The sequence below is a fragment of the Salvelinus fontinalis genome, unplaced genomic scaffold (assembly GCF_029448725.1).
Source record: "Salvelinus fontinalis isolate EN_2023a unplaced genomic scaffold, ASM2944872v1 scaffold_0131, whole genome shotgun sequence".
NCBI lineage: Eukaryota > Metazoa > Chordata > Actinopteri > Salmoniformes > Salmonidae > Salvelinus > Salvelinus fontinalis.
The window spans coordinates 24,987-48,307 of NW_026600340.1; the positions used below are offsets into that span (position 1 = coordinate 24,987).

The 23,321-nt window shown below is 43.6% G+C and overlaps 1 protein-coding gene across 1 annotated transcript in view; it reads left to right on the forward strand.

Annotated features, from left to right (window-relative positions):
• The window catches only part of LOC129843404 (ryanodine receptor 2-like), a gene marked incomplete at its 5' end in the record, with an annotated part of 131,407 nt that overhangs the window by 21,311 nt on the left and 86,775 nt on the right, over nucleotides 1–23,321 (forward strand). Inside the window, 8 exon segments of the mRNA XM_055912113.1 lie at nucleotides 1,613–1,853; nucleotides 4,354–4,441; nucleotides 5,332–5,424; nucleotides 6,720–6,890; nucleotides 8,081–8,140; nucleotides 15,645–15,779; nucleotides 17,220–17,332; nucleotides 20,566–20,662. Coding sequence (XP_055768088.1) covers nucleotides 1,613–1,853; nucleotides 4,354–4,441; nucleotides 5,332–5,424; nucleotides 6,720–6,890; nucleotides 8,081–8,140; nucleotides 15,645–15,779; nucleotides 17,220–17,332; nucleotides 20,566–20,662 — 998 coding nt within the window.

Consider the following 23,321-nt stretch of genomic DNA (forward strand, 5'->3'; position numbering starts at 1 on the left):
AGCGAAAACACAATAAATCGTTATATTAGCATAGCACATAGCACATAGCAGCCCAGCATTGATTCTAGCCAAAGTGAGCGATAACGTCAACATCGCCAAAAATATATTAATTTTTTCACTAACCTTCTCAGAATTCTTCAGATGACACTCCTGTAACATCATATTACACAATGCATATAGAGTTTGATCGAAAACGTTTATATTTAGCCACCAAAATCATGGTTAGACAATGTGAAATGTAGCTCAGCTGGTCAGAAAATGTCCTTGCGCCACTTAGACAGTGATCTACTCTTATACATAAATACTCATAAACGTGACTAAAAAATATAGGGTGGACAGGGATTGATAGACAATTTAATTCTTAATACAATTGCGGAATTACATTTTTTAATTTATCCTTACTTTTCAATACAGTTTGCGCCAAGCGAAGCTACGTCAAAAAACATGGCGTCCTAAGCCACTAAAATGTTTTGACAGAAACACGATTTATCATAATAAAAATGTCCTACTTTGAGCTGTTCTTCCATCAGTATCTTGGGCAAAGGATCCTTTCTTGGGAGTAATCGTCTTTTGGTGGAAAGCTGTCCTCTTGCCATGTGGAAATGCCAACTGCGTTCGGGATGAACTGAAAAGCGTGCCCAGCTATTCACATCGTTTCAAAAATAAATGTCCCAAAATCGCACTAAACGGATATAAATTGCTATAAAACGCTTTAAATTAACTACCTTATGATGTTTTTAACTCCTATAACGAGTGAAAAGATGACCCGAGAAAAATAACAGGCTAAACTAATGCTTGGAACAGGAGGGGGTTGGTGTCCTCCACGCGCGTTACGCAGCAAGAAAAGACTTGCTAGCTACAGGGTTTTTTCATTTGTAGGGCCTGTGAACGCGCAATCGACCCCATTGGAATCGTCATCACGTAAAGGCATCCAGGGGAAGACGTAAGAAGTGTCCGTATAGTCATAGCAATAACAGTGCCCTTTTAACTGACTTCAGAACAGTGGCCAACATTTCTGAAATCTGACTCCATGTCAGGGAAATTGCTGTAGAATGGGCTCTGTTCCACTTAGAGACAAAATTTCAACTCCTATAGAAACTATAGACTGTTTTCCATTCAATAATAATAATAATATGCATATTGTACGATCAAGGATTTTGTGGGAAGCCGTTTCAAAAATTACCCAATTAGCATAAATATTCTCAACAGCGCCCCCATCCCCAACAGGTTTTAAATAAGAAAACAAACTGTAAAATCATCCAGAGTGTAACACCACCATCGTTGTTTAAATAAGAAAACAAACTGTAAAATCATCCAGAGTGTAACACCACCATCGTTGTTTAAATAAGAAAACAAACTGTAAAATCATCCAGAGTGTAACACCACCATCGTTGTTTAAATAAGAAAACAAACTGTAAAATCATCCAGAGTGTAACACCACCATCGTTGTTTAAATGAGAAAACAAACTGTAAAATCATCCAGAGTGAAACACCACCATCGTTCTTTAAATAAAAAAAAAACTGTAAATCATCCAGAGTGAAACACCACCATCGTTGTTTCCCACCAGTCTCACTCACTAACTGTCCTTCTCTATTCTGTCCCCGCCTCCAGTGTTCTCTCAGCCAATCATCGGTAAGGCGAAGGGGGGGCTGTTGAAGACCCACTTCCTGCCGCTGATGGAGAAGTTGAGGAAGAAGGCTGCCACCGTACTGCTGGATGAGGAACAAATGAAGGCTGAGGGACGAGGGGAGATGTCTGAGGCTGAACTACTCATCCTGGATGAGTTTACCATCCTGATCAGAGACCTCTACGCCTTTTATCCGCTACTCATCCGCTTTGTAGACTACAACAGGTAACTAGACATTCTACCTCCTCCTCATCTGCTTTGTAGATTACAACAGGTAACTAGACATTCTACTTCCTCATCCGCTTTGTAGATTACAACAGGTAACTAGACATTCTACCTCCTCATCTGCTTTGTAGACTACAACAGGTAACTAGACATTCTACCTCCTCCTCCATGTTGCTGACTACAACAGGTAACTAGACATTCTACTTCCTCCTCCTCCATGTTGCTGACTACAACAGGTAACTAGACATTCTACCTCCTCCTCCTCCATGTTGCTGACTACAACAGGTAACTAGACATTCTACTTCCTCCTCCATGTTGCTGACTACAACAGGTAACTAGACATTCTACTTCCTCCTCCTCCATGTTGCTGACTACAACAGGTAACTAGACATTCTACTTCCTCCTCCATGTTGCTGACTGCAACAGGTAACTAGACATTCTACTTCCTCCTCCTTCATGTTGCTGACTACAACAGGTAACTAGACATTCTACTTCCTCCTCCTTCATGTTGCTGACTACAACAGGTAACTAGACATTCTACTTCCTCCTCCATGTTGCTGACTACAACAGGTAACTAGACATTCTACTTCCTCCTCCTTCATGTTGCTGACTACAACAGGTAACTAGACATTCTACTTCCTCCTCCTTCATGTTGCTGACTACAACAGGTAACTAGACATTCTACTTCCTCCTCCTCCATGTTGCTGACTACAACAGGTAACTAGACATTCTACTTCCTCCTCCATGTTGCTGACTACAACAGGTAACTAGACATTCTACTTCCTCCTCCTCCATGTTGCTGACTACAACAGGTAACTAGACATTCTACCTCCTCCTCCATGTTGCTGACTACAACAGGTAACTAGACATTCTACTTCCTCCTCCTTCATGTTGCTGACTACAACAGGTAACTAGACATTCTACTTCCTCCTCCTCCATGTTGCTGACTACAACAGGTAACTAGACATTCTACTTCCTCCTCCTTCATGTTGCTGACTACAACAGGTAACTAGACATTCTACCTCCTCCTCCATGTTGCTGACTGCAACAGGTAACTAGACATTCTACCTCCTCCTCCTCCATGTTGCTGACTACAACAGGTAACTAGACATTCTACTTCCTCCTCCATGTTGCTGACTACAACAGGTAATTAGACATTCTACCTCCTCCATGTTGCTGACTACAACAGGTAACTAGACATTCTACTTCCTCCTCCATGTTGCTGACTACAACAGGTAATTAGACATTCTACCTCCTCCATGTTGCTGACTACAACAGGTAACTAGACATTCTACCTCCTCCTCCTCCATGTTGCTGACTACAACAGGTAATTAGACATTCTACCTCCTCCATGTTACTGACTACAACAGGTAACAAGACATTCTACTTCCTCCTCCTCCATGTTGCTGACTACAACAGGTAACTAGACATTCTACTTCCTCCTCCTCCATGTTGCTGACTACAACAGGTAACTAGACATTCTACTTCCTCCTCCTCCATGTTGCTGACTACAACAGGTAACTAGACATTCTACTTCCTCCTCCTCCATGTTGCTGACTACAACAGGTAACTAGACATTATACTTCCTCCTCCTCCATGTTGCTGACTACAACAGGTAACTAGACATTCTACTTCCTCCTCCTTCATGTTGCAGACTACAACAGGTAACTAGACATTCTACTTCCTCCTCCTCCATGTTGCTGACTACAACAGGTAACTAGACATTCTACTTCCTCCTCCTCTATGTTGCTGACTACAACAGGTAACTAGACATTCTACCTCCTCCTCCTCCATGTTGCTGACTACAACAGGTAACTAGACATTCTACTTCCTCCTCCTTCATGTTGCTGACTACAACAGGTAACTAGACATTCTACTTCCTCCTCCTCCATGTTGCTGACTACAACAGGTAACTAGACATTCTACTTCCTCCTCCATGTTGCTGACTACAACAGGTAACTAGACATTCTACTTCCTCCTCCACCATGTTGCTGACTACAACAGGTAACTAGACATTCTACTTCCTCCTCCTCCATGTTGCTGACTACAACAGGTAACTAGACATTCTACTTCCTCCTCCTCCATGTTGCTGACTACAACAGGTAACTAGACATTCTACCTCCTCCTCCTCCATGTTGCTGACTACAACAGGTAAAGGACCAGTGGGGTAAAGTGAGAGGAGTGAGTGGATCAATAACAAACGATCAATAACATAAGTGTTATTTTAAGTTGTTAAGATGTCATGCCAGTTGCTGCTGTTGGTCTGACTGTTTTATCCAACTGAATACTGTAACTAGTTTCCGTTGGTCTGACTGTTTTATCCAACTGAATACTGTAACTAGTTTCCGTTGGTCTGACTGTTTTATCCAACTGAATACTGTAACTAGTTTCTGTTGGTCTGACTGTTTCATCCAACTGAACACTGTAACTAGTTTCTGTTGGTCTGACTGTTTCATCCAACTGAATACTGTAATTTGTTTCCAATGTGTTTTTGTCTTAGGGCCAAATGGCTGAAAGAATCGAACCCTGATGCTGAGGAGCTCTTCCGCATGGTAGCAGAGGTCTTCATATTCTGGTCCAAGTCTCATGTAAGCTACACAGAGACAATGTCACATTCCAAGTCTCATGTAAGCTACACAGAGACAATGTCACATTCCAAGTCTCATGTAAGCTACACAGAGACAATGTCACATTCCAAGTCTCATGTAAGCTACACAGAGACAATGTCACATTCCAAGTCTCATGTAAGCTACACAGAGACAGTTTCACATTCCAAGTCTCATGTAAGCTACACAGAGACAATGTCACATTCCAAGTCTCATGTAAGCTACACAGAGACAATGTCACATTCCAAGTCTCATGTAAGCTACACAGAGACAATGTCACATTCCAAGTCTCATGTAAGCTACACAGAGACAGTTTCACATTCCAAGTCTCATGTAAGCTACACAGAGACAGTTTCACATTCCAAGTCTCATGTAAGCTACACAGAGACAATGTCACATTCCAAGTCTCATGTAAGCTACACAGAGACAATGTCACATTCCAAGTCTCATGTAAGCTACACAGGGACAATGTCACATTCCAAGTCTCATGTAAGCTACACAGAGACAATGTCACATATGAAACATCACATCACTGTAATAGTTTCCATGAAACATGTCAATGTCATGTCTTAATCACTCTGTGATAGTTTCTATTGGTCGTCACCAAGGGACTCTGAAAGTGCACAATACACTTATAAAAAAATAATCCTATTAAAACCCCATTCGATTCTAGGAATTCTTCAGTATTTCTTTCTGAAATAAATACATTTTACATTTGCTTGCCTGGCAGCGAGAACTATAAGACTGTGATGTATCTCTAGAGCGTTCATGTGTGTTTGTTCTTCTCCAAGTCCCCCGTCAGGCTGCAGGCGACATTTGCATAAATCCTTGGCAATATCCAACACTGAAATATTGTATTTCTTCCACGGCAGAATTTTAAACGGGAGGAGCAGAACTTTGTGGTTCAGAATGAGATCAACAATATGTCCTTCCTCATCACAGACACCAAGTCAAAGATGTCCAAGGCAAGTGGTGTTATATAGATGGTACGAGCGTGATTTTTTTACACATTGATATGTACAATTTAGTGTACTATGACTTTATATACCATATATAAGTCAAAGTCCCCCAATATGATGAAGACTGCACAGTAAGTTGTGATGACTGAATATAATTAAATGGATAAGTTGTTCTTGACCTGAGATGTGGCTTGGTGTTCAGATAGAACAAGAAAGGACCCAGTACAGAGCCAGTAGTGAGACATTAAAGAGGACCTAGTACAGAGCCCTGGGGGACACCAGTAGTGAGACATTAAAGAGGACCTAGTACAGAGCACTGAGGGACACTAGTAGTGAGACATTAAAGAGGACCTAGTGCAGATTCCTGGGGGACACCAGTAGTGAGACATTAAAGAGGACCTAGTACAGAGCCCTGAGGGACACCAGTAGTGAGACATTAAAGAGGACATAGTGCAGAGCCCTGAGGGACACTAGTAGTGAGACATTAAAGAGGACCTAGTGCAGATCCCTGGGGGACACCAGTAGTGAGACATTAAAGAGGACCTAGTACAGAGCTCTGGGGGACACCAGTAGTGAGACATTAAAGAGGACCCAGTACAGAGCCCTGAGGGACACCAGTGGTGAGACATTAAAGAGGACCTAGTGCAGAGCCCTGGGGGACACCAGTGGTGAGACATTAAAGAGGACCTAGTACAGAGCCCTGAGGGACACCAGTAGTGAGACATTAAAGAGGACCCAGTACAGAGCCCTGAGGGACACCAGTAGTGAGACATTAAAGAGGACCTAGTGCAGAGCCCTGAGGGACACCAGTAGTGAGACATTAAAGAGGACCCAGTACAGAGCCCTGGGGGACACCAGTGGTGAGACATTAAAGAGGACCTAGTGCAGAGCCCTGGGGGACACCAGTAGTGATACATTAAAGAGGACCTAGTGCAGAGCCCTGGGGGACACCAGTAGTGATACATTAAAGAGGACCTAGTACAGAGCCCTGGGTGACACCAGTAGTGATACATTAAAGAGGACCTAGTGTAGAGTCCTGGGGGACACCAGTAGTGAGATATTAAAGAGGACCTAGTGCAGAGTCCTGGGGGACAACTGTAGTGATACATTAAAGAGGACCCAGTACAGAGCCCTGGGGGACACCAGTAGTGAGACATTAAAGAGGACCTAGTGCAGATCCCTGGGGGACACCAGTAGTGAGACATTAAAAATAACCTAGTACAGAGCCCTGGGGGACACCAGTAGTGAGACCAGGTGGTGCTGCTGACTTGTTGACTTGTCACCTGGCGTCTCCCCTGTAGGGAGCCGTGTCCGACCAGGAGAGGAAGAAGATGAAGAGGAAGGGTGATCGCTACTCCATGCAGACCAGCCTCATCGTAGCAGCGTTGAAGAGACTACTTCCTGTAGGACTGAATATCTGCGCTCCGGGAGACCAGGAACTGATCGCTCTGGCCAAGATCCGCTTCAGTCAGGTAAATCACTTACGTCTCAGTCAGGTAAATCACTGAAGTCTCAGTCAGGTAAATCACTTACGTCTCAGTCAGGTAAATCTCTTACGTCTCAGTCAGGTAAATCACTGATGTCTCAGTCAGGTAAATCACTGACGTCTCAGTCAGGTAAATCACTTACGTCTCAGTCAGGTAACTCACTGTAGTCTCAGTCAGGTAAATCACTGAAGTCTCAGTCAGGTAAATCACTGAAGTCTCAGTCAAGTAAATCACTTACGTCTCAGTCAGGTAAATCACTTACGTCTCAGGTAAATCACTGACGTCTCAGTCAGGTAAATCACTGACGTCTCAGTCAGGTAAATCACTGACGTCTCAGGTAAATCACTGAAGTCTCAGTCAGGTAAATCACTGACGTCTCAGTCAGGTAAATCACTGACGTCTCAGTCAGGTAAATCACTGACGTCTCAGTCAGGTAAATCACTTACGTCTCAGTCAGGTAAATCACTGAAGTCTCAGTCAGGTAAATCACTGAAGTCTCAGTCAGGTAAATCACTGACGTCTCAGTCAGGTAAATCACTTACGTCTCAGTCAGGTAAATCACTGAAGTCTCAGTCAGGTAAATCACTTACGTCTCAGTCAGGTAAATCACTGACGTCTCAGTCAGGTAAATCACTGACGTCTCAGTCAGGTAAATCACTGAAGTCTCAGTCAGGTAAATCACTTACGTCTCAGTCAGGTAAATCACTTACGTCTCAGTCAGGTAAATCTCTTACGTCTCAGTCAGGTAAATCACTGAAGTCTCAGTCAGGTAAATCACTGATGTCTCAGTCAGGTAAATCACTTACGTCTCAGTCAGGTAAATCTCTTACGTCTCAGTCAGGTAAATCACTTACGTCCCAGTCAGGTAAATCACTGACGTCTCAGTCAGGTAAATCACTTACGTCCCAGTCAGGTAAATCACTTACGTCTCAGTCAGGTAAATCACTGACGTCTCAGTCAGGTAAATCACTTACGTCTCAGTCAGGTAAATCACTGACGTCTCAGTCAGGTAAATCACTGACGTCTCAGTCAGGTAAATCTCTTACGTCTCTAATGAAATGGTCAGGTGTCTCATTGACATTCATTGACTCCCCAGTAAGTAGAACATTCCATGTGCCCCTTGTTTGCTACAGTCAACCCAATGAATCAGCGTTTCTGTGATGTTTTGTCAACAGAAAGACACGGAGGACGAGGTGCGGGAGATCATCAGGAACAACCTGCACCTGCAGGGAAAGGTGACCACTACTTTATTACTGTCTCAGTTGTGACATCATCAGCATGCACCCGTACTCATCTACACCATGCTACAGTATTGTAGTACTATACACCGTAGTATATACTCATCTACACCATGCTACAGTATTGTAGTACTATACAACGTAGTATATACTCATCTACACCATGCTACAGTATTGTAGTACTATACAACGTAGTACACACTAATATACACCACGCTACAGTATTGTAGTACTATACAACATAGTACATACTCATATACACCATGCTACAGTATTGTAGTACTATACAACATAGTACATACTAATATACACCATGCTACAGTATTGTAGTACTATACAACATAGTACATACTAATATACACCATGCTACAGTATTGTAGTACTATACAACATAGTACATACTCATATACACCATGCTACAGTATTGTAGTACTATACAACATAGTACATACTCATATACACCACGCTACAGTATTGTAGTACTATACAACATAGTACATACTCATATACACCACGCTACAGTATTGTAGTACTATACAACATAGTACATACTAATATACACCATGCTACAGTATTGTAGTACTATACAACATAGTACATACTCATCTACACCATGCTACAGTATTGTAGTACTGTACAACATAGTACATACTAATATACACCATGCTACAGTATTGTAGTACTGTACAACATAGTACATACTCATCTACACCATGCTACAGTATTGTAGTACTATACAACATAGTACATACTAATATACACCATGCTACAGTATTGTAATACTATACAACATAGTACATACTAATATACACCATGCTACAGTATTGTAGTACTATACAACATAGTACATACTATTCTACACCATGCTACAGTATTGTAGTACTATACACCGTAGTATATACTCATACTAATATACACCATGCTACAGTATTGTAGTACTATACAATGTTGTATAAGCTGACTCGGTACTTCACCCAATAAGAAGTCATTTTGGATGAAGTTAAGTATTAGACCTAAAAAGACAAATAGAGGTTTCATTTGTCCTTCATAAACCTGCATGTCCCGTCTCCCTCCATTCCTCCAGCTCACCATCATCTCTCTCTGTCTCTCTGTCTCCATCTCACCGTTCTCTCTGCATGTCCTGCATGTCCTGTCCACCGCCGCCACCCTTCCTCCTCCGTCACCATCCTCAGTACCGAGTGTTCCACTTCAAAAAGCTGGTGAAGAAGTTGATCCTAGTGATGAAATGGATGAAGAGTCAGCAGGCCTCTAAACCTCCGGCCTTAGAGATGCCCGGCGGGCACAAATGTCTGGCTGGCGCCCGCAAGCGCTCTGCCACTGTGGAGAGTAGCTACACCCACAGAACTCCCAGGACCACCCTGGCAGGCATCAAGAAGGCCTCGTCTGTGGATCATGTGATGCATCATGGGCAGGGCAAGGCCCCGGGTAGAGCCACTGATATCCTGGGCACGTCCAGGATTCGAGAGGGCCACCTGGGAGCCTTAGGGCAGAGCATGTATGGGTGTAATACTGCGTTGGTGGGTAACCCCTGATCCTCACAACCTTAACCCTTTACCTGTTCCCAGATCTGTTCATCTAATCAATTAAAGAGAAATTGCAGAGTGGAAGTGGAGAAAGTTAAAATTACAGGTCCATTATGATGTTCTGAGAGAGCAATTTGGCATATTTATTATTTAAATTTTACCTTTATTTAACTAGGCAAGTCAGTTAAGAACAAATTCTTATTTTCAATGACGGCCTAGGAACAGTGGGTATATATAACATATAACATATATATAACAAGGCCATTATGATATTCAGAGAGATCAAGTTGGTGTATATAACAGGGCCATTATGATATTCAGAGAGATCAAGTTGGTGTATATAACAAGGCCATTATGATATTCAGAGAGATCAAGTTGGTGTATATAACAAGGCCATTATGATATTCAGAGAGATCAAGTTGGTGTATATAACAGGGCCATTATGATATTCAGAGAGATCAAGTTGGTCTATATAACAGGGCCATTATGATATTCAGAGAGATCAAGTTGGTCTATATAACAGGGCCATTATGATATTCAGAGAGATCAAGTTGGTCTATATAACAGGGCCATTATGATATTCAGAGAGAGATCAAGTTGGTGTATATAACAGGGCCATTATGATATTCAGAGAGATCAAGTTGGTCTATATAACAGGGCCATTATGATATTCAGAGAGATCAAGTTGGCGTATATAACAGGGCCATTATGATATTCAGAGAGATCAAGTTGGTATATATAACAGGGCCATTATGATATTCAGAGAGATCAAGTTGGCGTATATAACAGGGCCATTAGAAAATGGCAGACGAGCTCAGTCTTCTAACTCGATCACTAATAATCAGAATAATTCAAAAAGTGCTCTTCTCGACCATTGATGGACTGATAAATCCTACCCCGGAAAACCTATGGGAACTTTCCTCCACATCTAAAAGGTGATGAGTGGGCGGCATATTTCAGAGATGAGATAACTAACATTAGGCTGGGTATCAGTCGAGCAAGAACTCGTGAGAAAGTTTGATATGTGCCCTAGTCTACCACTCAAAGGCACGATGGATTTATATTCCCCTGGTTGACACAGACACGCTCAGGAAAGTCACAACTTAAGTCTTCTACCTGCCTTCTCGATCCTATCCCCACCACCTTCTTCAAAAACAAATTACCTATCTGAAGAAGTGCAAGCTATTGTTAATCCCTCCCCGTTCATATGCACTTTCCCCACTGCACTCAAAACCTGTCATGGTGAAACGCCCTTCTTAGGAAAAGTAATCTAGATTTTTTTTCAGCTCTTAGGAATTTTCAGCCGATCTCCAACCTTCCATTCTTACGCAACATTCTGGGGAAAATTGGTTTTCAAACAGCTAAATTATTTCTTAAGTGCCAACTGTATTTTTGAATAATTCCAATCAGGTTTTGGTGCCCACTACAGCACAGAGACAGCCTTAGTTCAAGTGGTAAATGATCTTAGAGCCGACACAGATGCCAAACAGCTCTCTGTCCTTGTACTCTTAATTGCTGCATTCGACACTGTCTACCGTGGTTTCCTTCTGGACAGACTGGAGAGGTTGGTTTGACCTCTCTGGTTCAGGAGAGGTTGGTTTGACCTCTCTGGTTCAGGAGAGGTTGGTTTGACCTCTCTGGTTTAGGAGAGGATGGTTTGACCTCTCTGGTTCAGGAGAGGATGGTTTGACCTCTGGTTCAGGAGAGGTTGGTTTGACCTCTCCGGTCCAGTTCTAAATTGGTTTAGGACCGATTTAACCGGTCGAGAGTTTTTTTTTGTCACCCTTGGTGAACACAATACATAATACATCACGTGGCGTTCCACAAGGTTCAGTTTTGGGTCCGGTACTGTTCGGGTTATATATGTTACCCCTTAGCAGCATTATCAGTCCGGTACTGTTCAGTTTATATATGTTACCCCTTAGCAGCATTATCAGTCCGGTACTGTTCGGGTTATATATGTTACCCCTTGGCAGCATTATTAGTCCGGTACTGTTCAGTTTATATATGCTAGCCCTTAGCAGCATTATCAGTCCGGTACTGTTCGGGTTACCCTTGGCAGCATTATCAGTCCGGTACTGTTCGGGTTATATATGTTACCCCTTGGCAGCATTATCAGTCCGGTACTGTTCGGGTTATATATGTTACCCCTTGGCAGCATTATCAGTCCGGTACTGTTCGGGTTATATATGTTACCCCTTGGCAGCATTATCAGTCCGGTACTGTTCGGGTTATATATGTTACCCCTTGGCAGCATTATCAGTCCGGTACTGTTCAGTTTATATATGTTACCCCTTGGCAGCATTATCAGTCCAGTACTGTTCAGTTTATATATGTTACCCCTTGGCAGCATTATCAGTCCAGTACTGTTCAGTTTATATATGTTACCCCTTGGCAGCATTATCAGTCCAGTACTGTTCAGGTTATATATGTTACCCCTTGGCATCATTATCAGTCCGGTACTGTTCAGTTTATATATGTTACCCCTTGGCAGCATTATCAGTCCGGTACTGTTCAGTTTATATATGTTACCCCTTGGCAGCATTATCAGTCCAGTACTGTTCAGTTGATATATGTTACCCCTTGGCAGCATTATCAGTCCGGTACTGTTCAGTTTATATATGTTACCCCTTGGCAGCATTATCAGTCCTGTACTGTTCAGTTTATTTATGTTATCCCTTGGCAGCATTATCAGTCCAGTACTGTTCAGTTTATATATGTTACCCCTTGGCAGCATTATCAGTCCGGTACTGTTCAGTTTATTTATGTTACCCCTTGGCAGCATTATCAGTCCGGCACTGTTCAGTTTATATATATTACCCCTTGGCATCATTATCAGAAAGCACAACATTGATTTTCACTGCTACACAGACGATACACAACTTTATATTTCTGTGTCACCAGAGGATTTTATGTCCACGGATAAATAATTAGACTGTATTATTGATTTAAATACTTGGATGGCTCACAACTTGCTCCAGCTCGAGGTACTTATTGTTGAAGAAAAAGCACAGAGAGAGAATATGGCCTCACGTTTTAATTTACGGGCAATAAACATAAAACACCAGGTAAAAAAAACCTAGTTGTTATTTTAGAATCTGAACCCAATTTCTAATCACACTAGGAATGGGACCAAAATAGCTTTTCTACCACCTGAGGAACATTGCCAAGGTGTGACTGTTTCTCTCTCAGGCGGATACAGAGAGACTCATCCATGCTTTTATTACACGCAGGCTTGACTACTGTAATGCTCTCCTGTCTGGTCTACCCAAGAATGCTATTTGTCAACTGTAAAACATACAGAATGCTGCAGGGTACTGACCAAGACCAGACAGAGAGAACACATTACACCGGTTTTAAGGTCTCTGTACTGTAAAACATACAGAATGCTGCAGGGTACTGACCAAGACCAGACAGAGAACACATTACACCGGTTTTAAGGTCTCTGTACTGTAAAACATACAGAATGCTGCAGGGTGGGTACTGACCAAGACCAGACGGAGAACACATTACACCGGTTTTAAGGTCTCTGTACTGTAAAACATACAGAATGCTGCAGGGTACTGACCAAGACCAGACAGAGAGACACATTACACCGGTTTTAAGGTCTCTGTACTGTAAAACATACAGAATGCTGCAGGGTGGGTACTGACCAAGACCAGACAGAGAGAACACATTACACCGGTTTTAAGGTCTCTGTACTGTAAAACATACAGAATGCTGCAGGGTACTGACCAAGACCAGACAGAGAACACATTACACCGGTTTTAAGGTCTCTGTACTGTAAAACATACAGAATGCTGCAGGGTACTGACCAAGACCAGACAGAGAACACATTACACCGGTTTTAAGGTCTCTGTACTGTAAAACATACAGAATGCTGCAGGGTACTGACCAAGACCAGACAGAGAACACATTACACCGGTTTTAAGGTCTCTGTACTGTAAAACATACAGAATGCTGCAGGGTGGGTACTGACCAAGACCAGACAGAGAACACATTACACCGGTTTTAAGGTCTCTGTACTGTAAAACATACAGAATGCTGCAGGGTACTGACCAAGACCAGACAGAGAACACATTACACCGGTTTTAAGGTCTCTGTACTGTAAAACATACAGAATGCTGCAGGGTACTGACCAAGACCAGACAGAGAACACATTACACCGGTTTTAAGGTCTCTACACTGGCTGCCTGTCAGTTTTAGAATTCATTTAAAGATTAATCTATTGGTTTTTAAATCAATCCACAATTGTGCACCCCAATACATGTCAGACATGCTTTTAAGTTATGTACCCAGTTGGTCCCTCAGGTCCTCTTTTAACTATCCAAAGCCTAGGACCAAGAGGCATGGAGAGACAGTCTTTAGTTACTATGCCCCCAGCCTTTAGTTATTATGCCCCCAGTCTTTAGTTACTATGCCCCCAGTCTTTAGTTACTATGCCCCCAGTCTTTAGTTACTATGCCCCCAGCCTTTAGTTATTATGCCCCCAGCCTTTAGTTACTATGCCCCCAGCCTTTAGTTACTATGCCCCCAGCCTTTAGTTACTATGCCCCCAGCCTTTAGTTACTATGCCCCCAGCCTTTAGTTACTATGCCCCCAGCCTTTAGTTACTATGCCCCCAGCCTTTAGTTACTATGCCCCCAGCCTTTAGTTACTATGCCCCCAGCCTTTAGTTACTATGCCCCCAGCCTTTAGTTACTATGCCCCCAGCCTTTAGTTACTATGCCCCCAGCCTTTAGTTACTATGCCCCCAGCCTTTAGTTACTATGCCCCCAGCCTTTAGTTACTATGCCCCCAGCCTTTAGTTACTATGCCCCCAGCCTTTAGTTACTATGTCCCCAGCCTTTAGTTACTATGCCCCCAGCCTTTAGTTACTATGCCCCCAGCCTTTAGTTACTATGCCCCCAGCCTTTAGTTACTATGCCCCCAGCCTTTAGTTACTATGCCCCCAGCCTTTAGTTACTATGCCCCCAGCCTTTAGTTACTATGCCCCCAGCCTTTAGTTACTATGCCCCCAGCCTTTAGTTACTATGCCCCCAGCCTTTAGTTACTATGCCCCCAGCCTTTAGTTACTATGCCCCCAGCCTTTAGTTACTATGCCCCCAGCCTTTAGTTATTATGCCCCCAGCCTTTAGTTACTATGCCCCCAGCCTTTAGTTACTATGCCCCCAGTCTTTAGTTACTATGCCCCCAGCCTTTAGTTACTATGCCCCCAGCCTTTAGTTACTATGCCCCCAGCCTTTAGTTACTATGCCCCCAGCCTTTAGTTACTATGCCCCCAGTCTTTAGTTACTATGCCCCCAGCCTTTAGTTATTATGCCCCAGCCTTTAGTTACTATGCCCCCAGCCTTTAGTTACTATGCCCCCAGCCTTTAGTTACTATGCCCCCAGTCTTTAGTTACTATGCCCCCAGCCTTTAGTTACTATGCCCCCAGCCTTTAGTTACTATGCCCCCAGCCTTTAGTTACTATGCCCCCAGCCTTTAGTTACTATGCCCCCAGCCTCTGGAATAGCCTGCCAGAGAACCTGAGGGGGGCTGAAACTGTGGACATATTTAAAATAGATCTTAAAACACACCTTTTTAACTTTGCCTTTTCCTCAGGGTTTTTTTTATTCGTTCAGTTTTTGTTATTCTTTATTTTTTTTTATCCTCCGTTTTATTTTCATTTGTTTTTTTTCCCGTTTTTTTCTTCCTGTGAAGCCACATTGTCTTTCATTCCATGTCTGAAATGTGCTGTATAAATAAAGCTTGATTTGATTTGATTCGTGCTGAAAAGCCAACTCCTATTTTTTGGTATGCCAACGACTATAGGAGTTGGAACGGAAACCCCAAAACAGGGACCAGGTTAACGAACCCTCACAGTGAAATCACGTAGCTTTGCTTAGACCTCAGACATGCTTAAACCTCCTGTTTCGCCTCCAATAATTTATTCTCTCTCTCTCTCTGTGTGTAGCTGGAGGACCCTGCTATCCGCTGGCAGATGGCTCTGTATAAGGACCTTCCTAACAGGAGTGAGGACACGTCAGACCCAGAGAAGACTGTAGAGAGAGTCCTGGACATCGCTCACGTCCTCTTCTATCTAGACCAGGTGGGTTCTGGGAAACATCAGGGTCATGTTCATTTAGGGCATGCAATGGAAAACGTTTTCAAAATGTTAAGTAACAGAAAACCAGGCAGTCCGTCCCTATTTTTACCTGTTTTCTTTGGTTTATAGTCATTTTTTAAAACGTTAAGCAACAGAAAACCAGGCAGTCCGTCCCTATTTTTACCTGTTTTCTTTGGTTTATAGTCATTTTTTAAAACGTTAAGCAACAGAAAACCAGGCAGTCCGTCCCTATTTTTACCTGTTTTCTTTGGTTTATAGTCATTTTTTAAAACGTTAAGCAACAGAAAACCAGGCAGTCCGTCCCTATTTTTACCTGTTTTCTTTGGTTTATAGTCATTTTTTTAAACGTTAAGCAACAGAAAACCAGGCAGTCCGTCCCTATTTCTGCCTGTTTTCTTTGGTTTTCGTCACTTTTTAAAACGTTAAGCAACAGAAAACCAGGCAGTCCGTCCCTATTTCTGCCTGTTTTCTTTGGTTTATAGACACATTTTGAAAGGTTTTGTCATAGAAAACCTAAAGTCCCTGTTTCAGTCAGGTTTTTTTCAGTTTGGTGCCTATTGAACATGACCCGGGTCTGAAGTCGTCTCACTATTATGTTAGAAACCGTCCAAAGGAAAGTACTTTGGGGGACAACATTGGTATTTTATGACGGTGTGCCCTTTCCTGCAGAGCTGAGGGTCATTTCCATCTCAGCAAAAGGACGTTTAAATATCCTCATAAAGAATATGTGGCCTGATTTGGTTTTCAGTTATATGGTTTGACCCCTAGCGTATTATCCCAGATTTCTCAATGGATATTTGGTTAACTCTGAAGTCCTGTTAGAAATGAGTTTGAGTTGTGTGAATTGGTAATGCGATGCCCCTCCCTTTCCTTTGAGTTGTGTGAATTGGTAACGTTATGCCCCTCCCTTTCCTTTGAGTTGTGTGAATTGGTGACGTTATTCCCCTCCCTATCCTTTGAGTTGTGTGAATTGGTAACGTTATGCCCCTCCCTTTCCTTTGAGTTGTGTGAATTGGTAACGTTATGCCCCTCCCTTTCCTTTGAGTTGTGTGAATTGGTAATGTTATGCCCCTCCCTTTCCTTTGAGTTGTGTGAATTGGTAACGTTATGCCCCTCCCTTTCCTTTGAGTTGTGTGAATTGGTGACGTTATTCCCCTCCCTATCCTTTGAGTTGTGTGAATTGGTAACGTTATGCCCCTCCCTTTCCTTTGAGTTGTGTGAATTGGTAACGTTATGCCCCTCCCTTTCCTTTGAGATGTGTGAATTGGTAACGTTATGCCCCTCCCTTTCCTTTGAGTTGTGTGAATTGGTAATGTTAAGCCCCTCCCTTTCCTTTGAGTTGTGTGAATTGGTAACGTTATGCCCCTCCCTTTCCTTTGAGTATTGTGAATTGGTAATGTTATGCCCCTCCTCTTCCTGTAGGTGGAACATCCACAAAGGAGTAAGAAGGCTGTGTGGCACAAGCTGCTCTCTAAACAGAGGAAGAGGGCTGTAGTGGCCTGTTTCAGAATGGCTCCGCTGTATAACCTACCCAGGTAAACATGCCTTACCTAACTAACCCTAACCTACCCAGGTAAACATGCCTTATCTAACTAACCCTAACCTACCCAGGTAAACATGGCTCCACTTGCCTTACCTAACTAACCCTAACCCTAACCTACCCAGGTACACTTGCCTTACCTAACTAACCCTAACTTACCCAGGTAAACATGGCTCCACTTGCCTTACCTAACTAACCCTAACCCTAACCTACCCAGGTACACTTGCCTTACCTAACTAACCCTAACTTACCCAGGTAAACATGGCTCCACTTGCCTTACCTAACTAACCCTAACCCTAACCTACCCAGGTACACTTGCCTTACCTAACTAACCCTAACTTACCCAGGTAAACATGGCTCCACTTGCCTTACCTAACTAACCCTAACCCTAACCTACCCAGGTAAACATGCCTTACCTAACTAACCCTAACCTACCCAGGTAAACATGCCTTATCTAACTAACCCTAACCTACCCAGGTAAACATGCCTTACCTAACTAACCCTAACCTACCCAGGTACACATGCCTTACCTAACTAACCCTAACCTACCCAGGTACACTTGCCTTACCTAACTAACCCTAACCTACCCAGGTACACATGCCTTACCTAACTAACCCTAACCTACCCAGGTACACTTGCCTTACCTAACTAACCCTAACCCTAACCTACCCAGGTAAACTTGCCTTACCTAACTAACCCTAACCTACCCAGGTAAACATGCCTTACCTAACTAACCCTAACCTACCCAGGTAAACATGCCTTATCTAACTAACCCTAACCTACCCAGGTAAACATGCCTTATCTAACTAACCCTAACTTACCCAGGTAAACATGGCTCCACTTGCCTTACCTAACTAACCCTAACCCTAACCTACCCAGGTAAACATGGCTCCACTTGCCGTACCTAACTAACCCTAACCCTAACCTACCCAGGTAAACATGGCTCCACTTATGTTACCTAACTAACCCTGACTTACCCAGGTAAACATGGCTCCACTTATGTTACCTAACTAACCCTAACTTACCCAGGTAAACATGGCTCCACTTGCCTTACCTAACTAATCCTAACTTACCCAGGTAAACATGTCTCCACTTGCCTTACCTAACTAACCCTAACCTAACCAGGTAAACATGGCTCCACTTGCCTTACCTAACTAACCCTAACCTACCCAGGTAAACATAGCTCCACTTGCCTTACCTAACTAACCCTAACTTACCCAGGTAAACATGGCTCCACTTGCCGTACCTAACTAACCCTAACCCTAACCTACCCAGGTAAACATGGCTCCACTTGCCGTACCTAACTAACCCTAACCTACCCAGGTAAACATGGCTCCACTTACCGTACCTAACTAACCCTAACCTACCCAGGTAAACATGGCTCCACTTACCGTACTTAACTAACCCTAACCTACCCAGGTAAACATGGCTCCACTTGCCTTACCTAACTAACCCTAACCTACCCAGGTAAACATGGCTCCACTTGCCTTACCTAACTAACCCTAACCCTAACCTACCCAGGTAAACATGTCTCCACTTGCCTTACCTAACTAACCCTAACCTACCCAGGTAAACATGCCTTACCTAACTAACCCTAACTTACCCAGGTACACATGGCTACACTTGCCTTACCTAACTAACCCTAACCCTAACCTACCCAGGTAAACATGTCTCCACTTGCCTTACCTAACTAACCCTAACCTACCCAGGTAAACTTGCCTTACCTAACTAACCCTAACCTACCCAGGTAAACATGGCTCCACTTGCCTTACCTAACTAACCCTAACCCTAACCTACCCAGTTAAACATGGCTCCACTTGCCTTACCTAACTAACCCTAACCTACCCAGGTAAACATGGCTCCACTTGCCTTACCTAACTAACCCTAACCTACCCAGGTACACATGGCTCCACTTGCCTTACCTAACTAACCCTAACCTACCCAGGTAAACATGCCTTACCTAACTAACCCTAACCCTAACCTACCCAGGTACACATGGCTCCACTTGCCTTACCTAACTAACCCTAACTTACCCAGGTAAACATGGCTCCACTTACCTTACCAAACTAACCCTAACCTACCCAGGTACACATGGCTCCACTTGCCTTACCTAACTAACCCTAACCTACCCAGGTAAACATGCCTTACATAACTAACCCTAACCTACCCAGGTAAACATGGCTCCACTTGCCTTACCTAACTAACCCTAACCTACCCAGGTAAACATCTCTCCACTTACCGTACCTAACTAACCCTAACCTACCCAGGTAAACATGCCTTACCTAACTAACCCTAACTTACCCAGGTACACATGGCTACACTTGCCTTACCTAACTAACCCTAACCCTAACCTACCCAGGTAAACATGTCTCCACTTGCCTTACCTAACTAACCCTAACCTACCCAGGTAAACTTGCCTTACCTAACTAACCCTAACCTACCCAGGTAAACATGGCTCCACTTGCCTTACCTAACTAACCCTAACCCTAACCTACCCAGTTAAACATGGCTCCACTTGCCTTACCTAACTAACCCTAACCTACCCAGGTAAACATGGCTCCACTTGCCTTACCTAACTAACCCTAACCTACCCAGGTACACATGGCTCCACTTGCCTTACCTAACTAACCCTAACCTACCCAGGTAAACATGCCTTACCTAACTAACCCTAACCCTAACCTACCCAGGTACACATGGCTCCACTTGCCTTACCTAACTAACCCTAACTTACCCAGGTAAACATGGCTCCACTTACCTTACCAAACTAACCCTAACCTACCCAGGTACACATGGCTCCACTTGCCTTACCTAACTAACCCTAACCTACCCAGGTAAACATGCCTTACATAACTAACCCTAACCTACCCAGGTAAACATGGCTCCACTTGCCTTACCTAACTAACCCTAACCTACCCAGGTAAACATCTCTCCACTTACCGTACCTAACTAACCCTAACCTACCCAGGTAAACATGGCTCCACTTGCCTTACCTAACTAACCCTAACCTACCCAGGTAAACATGTCTCCACTTGCCTTACCTAACTAACCCTAACCTACCCAGGTACACATGCCTTATCTAACTAACCCTAACCTACCCAGGTACACATACACCTGTTCTGTGTAGTTTTTATAATGAATCACTGTCCAACTGCTACTTCCTGTCCACGATAGACTTCTCTGTCTCCCATTCATCCGTTCACCTCTGATGACTTCTCTGTCTCCCACCAGGCACCGGGCGGTCAACCTGTTTCTACAGGGATATGAGAAGTCCTGGATCGAGACTGAGGAGCACTACTTTGAGGATAAGCTTATAGAGGACCTGGCTGTAAGTGTGCCTCCATTGATAAGCTCATAGAGGACCAGACTGTAAGTGTTCCTCCATTGATAAACTCATAGAGGACCTGGCTGTAAGTGTGCCTCCATTGATAAACTCATAGAGGACCAGACTGTAAGTGTTCCTCCATTGATAAACTCATAGAGGACCTGGCTGTAAGTGTGCCTCCATTGATAAACTCATAGAGGACCTGGCTGTAAGTGTTCCTCCATTGATAAACTCATAGAGGACCAGACTGTAAGTGTTCCTCCATTGATAAACTCATAGAAGACCTGGCTGTAAGTGTTCCTCCATTGATAAGCTCATAGAGGACCAGACTGTAAGTGTTCCTCCATTGATAAGCTCATAGAGGACCAGACTGTAAGTGTTCCTCCATTGATTAGCTCATAGAGGACCAGACTGTAAGTGTTCCTCCATTGATTAGCTCATAGAGGACCAGACTGTAAGTGTTCCTCCATTGATAAACTCATAGAGGACCAGACTGTAAGTGTTCCTCCATTGATAAACTCATAGAAGACCAGACTGTAAGTGTTCCTCCATTGATAAACTCATAGAAGACCAGACTGTAAGTGTTCCTCCATTGATAAACTCATAGAGGACCTGGCTGTAAGTGTTCCTCCATTGATAAACTCATAGAAGACCAGACTGTAAGTGTTCCTCCATTGATAAGCTCATAGAGGACCAGACTGTAAGTGTTCCTCCATTGATAAGCTCATAGAGGACCAGACTGTAAGTGTTCCTCCATTGATAAGCTCATAGAGGACCAGACTGTAAGTGTTCCTCCATTGATAAGCTCATAGAGGACCAGACTGTAAGTGTTCCTCCATTGATAAGCCCATAGAGGACCAGACTGTAAGTGTTCCTCCATTGATTACCTCATAGAGGACCAGACTGTAAGTGTTCCTCCATTGATTAGCTCATAGAGGACCAGACTGTAAGTGTTCCTTCATTAATGTGTGAATTCAGGAACACTGTGTGGGAAATCACACGGCAGGGAAATTGCTGTGTCTAGTGACAATATGTGTCTAGTGATGTGTTATTGTGCCGATCCTCTTTTTCCCGCCTGCACACAAACCATGTCCTCATGTTGTTCGCGGAGCATCCATTTGATATTCTGAGCACAGCCACGCAGACATAGAACTCTCGGTTTGAAATGAAGTCGTGATTGGATTCACCAGGCTCCGATACCCAGCATTCATTGTGGGCGAAGTGATTTATTTTTCTGAAAAGCACAAAGAAACAGACTATTGTTTACAAAACAAAAGCAGTCAACGATGCAACGGATGTTACCTGGTCCTTTCAGACAACGTTTCTGAGAATTTCCTCTCAATGCACCGGAGGGAAGGAAGACCTCGTGATGTTATGCTCAGATCATTTTGTGGAGGAGACTAGAGAGAGGTACCTGGAATGGACTATGTGGAGGAGACTAGAGAGAGGTACCTGGAATGGACTATGTGGAGGAGACTAGAGAGAGGTACCTGGAATGGACTATGTGGAGGAGACTAGAGAGAGGTACCTGGAATGGACTATGTGGAGGAGACTAGAGAGAGGTACCTGGAATGGACTATGTGGAGGAGACTAGAGAGAGTTACCTGGAATAAACTATGTGGAGGAGACTAGAGAGAGTTACCTGGAATGGACTATGTGGAGGAGACTAGAGAGAGTTACCTGGAATGGACTATGTGGAGGAGACTAGAGAGAGTTACCTGGAATGGACTATGTGGAGGAGACTAGAGAGAGTTACCTGGAATGGACTATGTGGAGGAGACTAGAGAGAGTTACCTGGAATGGACTATGTGGAGGAGACTAGAGAGAGTTACCTGGAATGGACTATGTGGAGGAGACTAGAGAGAGTTACCTGGAATGGACTATGTGGAGGAGACTAGAGAGAGTTACCTGGAATGGACTATGTGGAGGAGACTAGAGAGAGGTACCTGGAATGGACTATGTGGAGGAGACTAGAGAGAGTTACCTGGAATGGACTATGTGGAGGAGACTAGAGAGAGGTACCTGGAATGGACTATGTGGAGGAGACTAGAGAGAGGTACCTGGAATGGACTATGTGGAGGAGACTAGAGAGAGTTACCTGGAATGGACTATGTGGAGGAGACTGGAGAGAGTTACCTGGAATGGACTATGTGGAGGAGACTAGAGAGAGGTACCTGGAATGGACTATGTAGAGGAGACTAGAGAGAGGTACCTGGAATGGACTATGTGGAGGAGACTAGAGAGAGTTACCTGGAATAAACTATGTGGAGGAGACTAGAGAGAGGTACCTGGAATGAACTATGTGGAGGAGACTAGAGAGAGGTACCTGGAAGGAACTATGTGGAGGAGACTAGAGAGAGTTACCTGGATAAAACTATGTGGAGGAGACTAGAGAGAGTTACCTGGATAAAACTATGTGGAGGAGACTAGAGAGAGTTACCTGGAATAAACTGTGTGGAGGAGACTAGAGAGAGTTACCTGGAATAAACTATGTGGAGGAGACTAGAGAGAGGTACCTGGAATGGACTATGTGGAGGAGACTAGAGAGAGGTACCTGGAATGGACTATGTGGAGGAGACTAGAGAGTTTTACCTGGAATGGACTATGTGGAGGAGACTAGAGAGAGGTACCTGGAATGGACTATGTGGAGGAGACTAGAGAG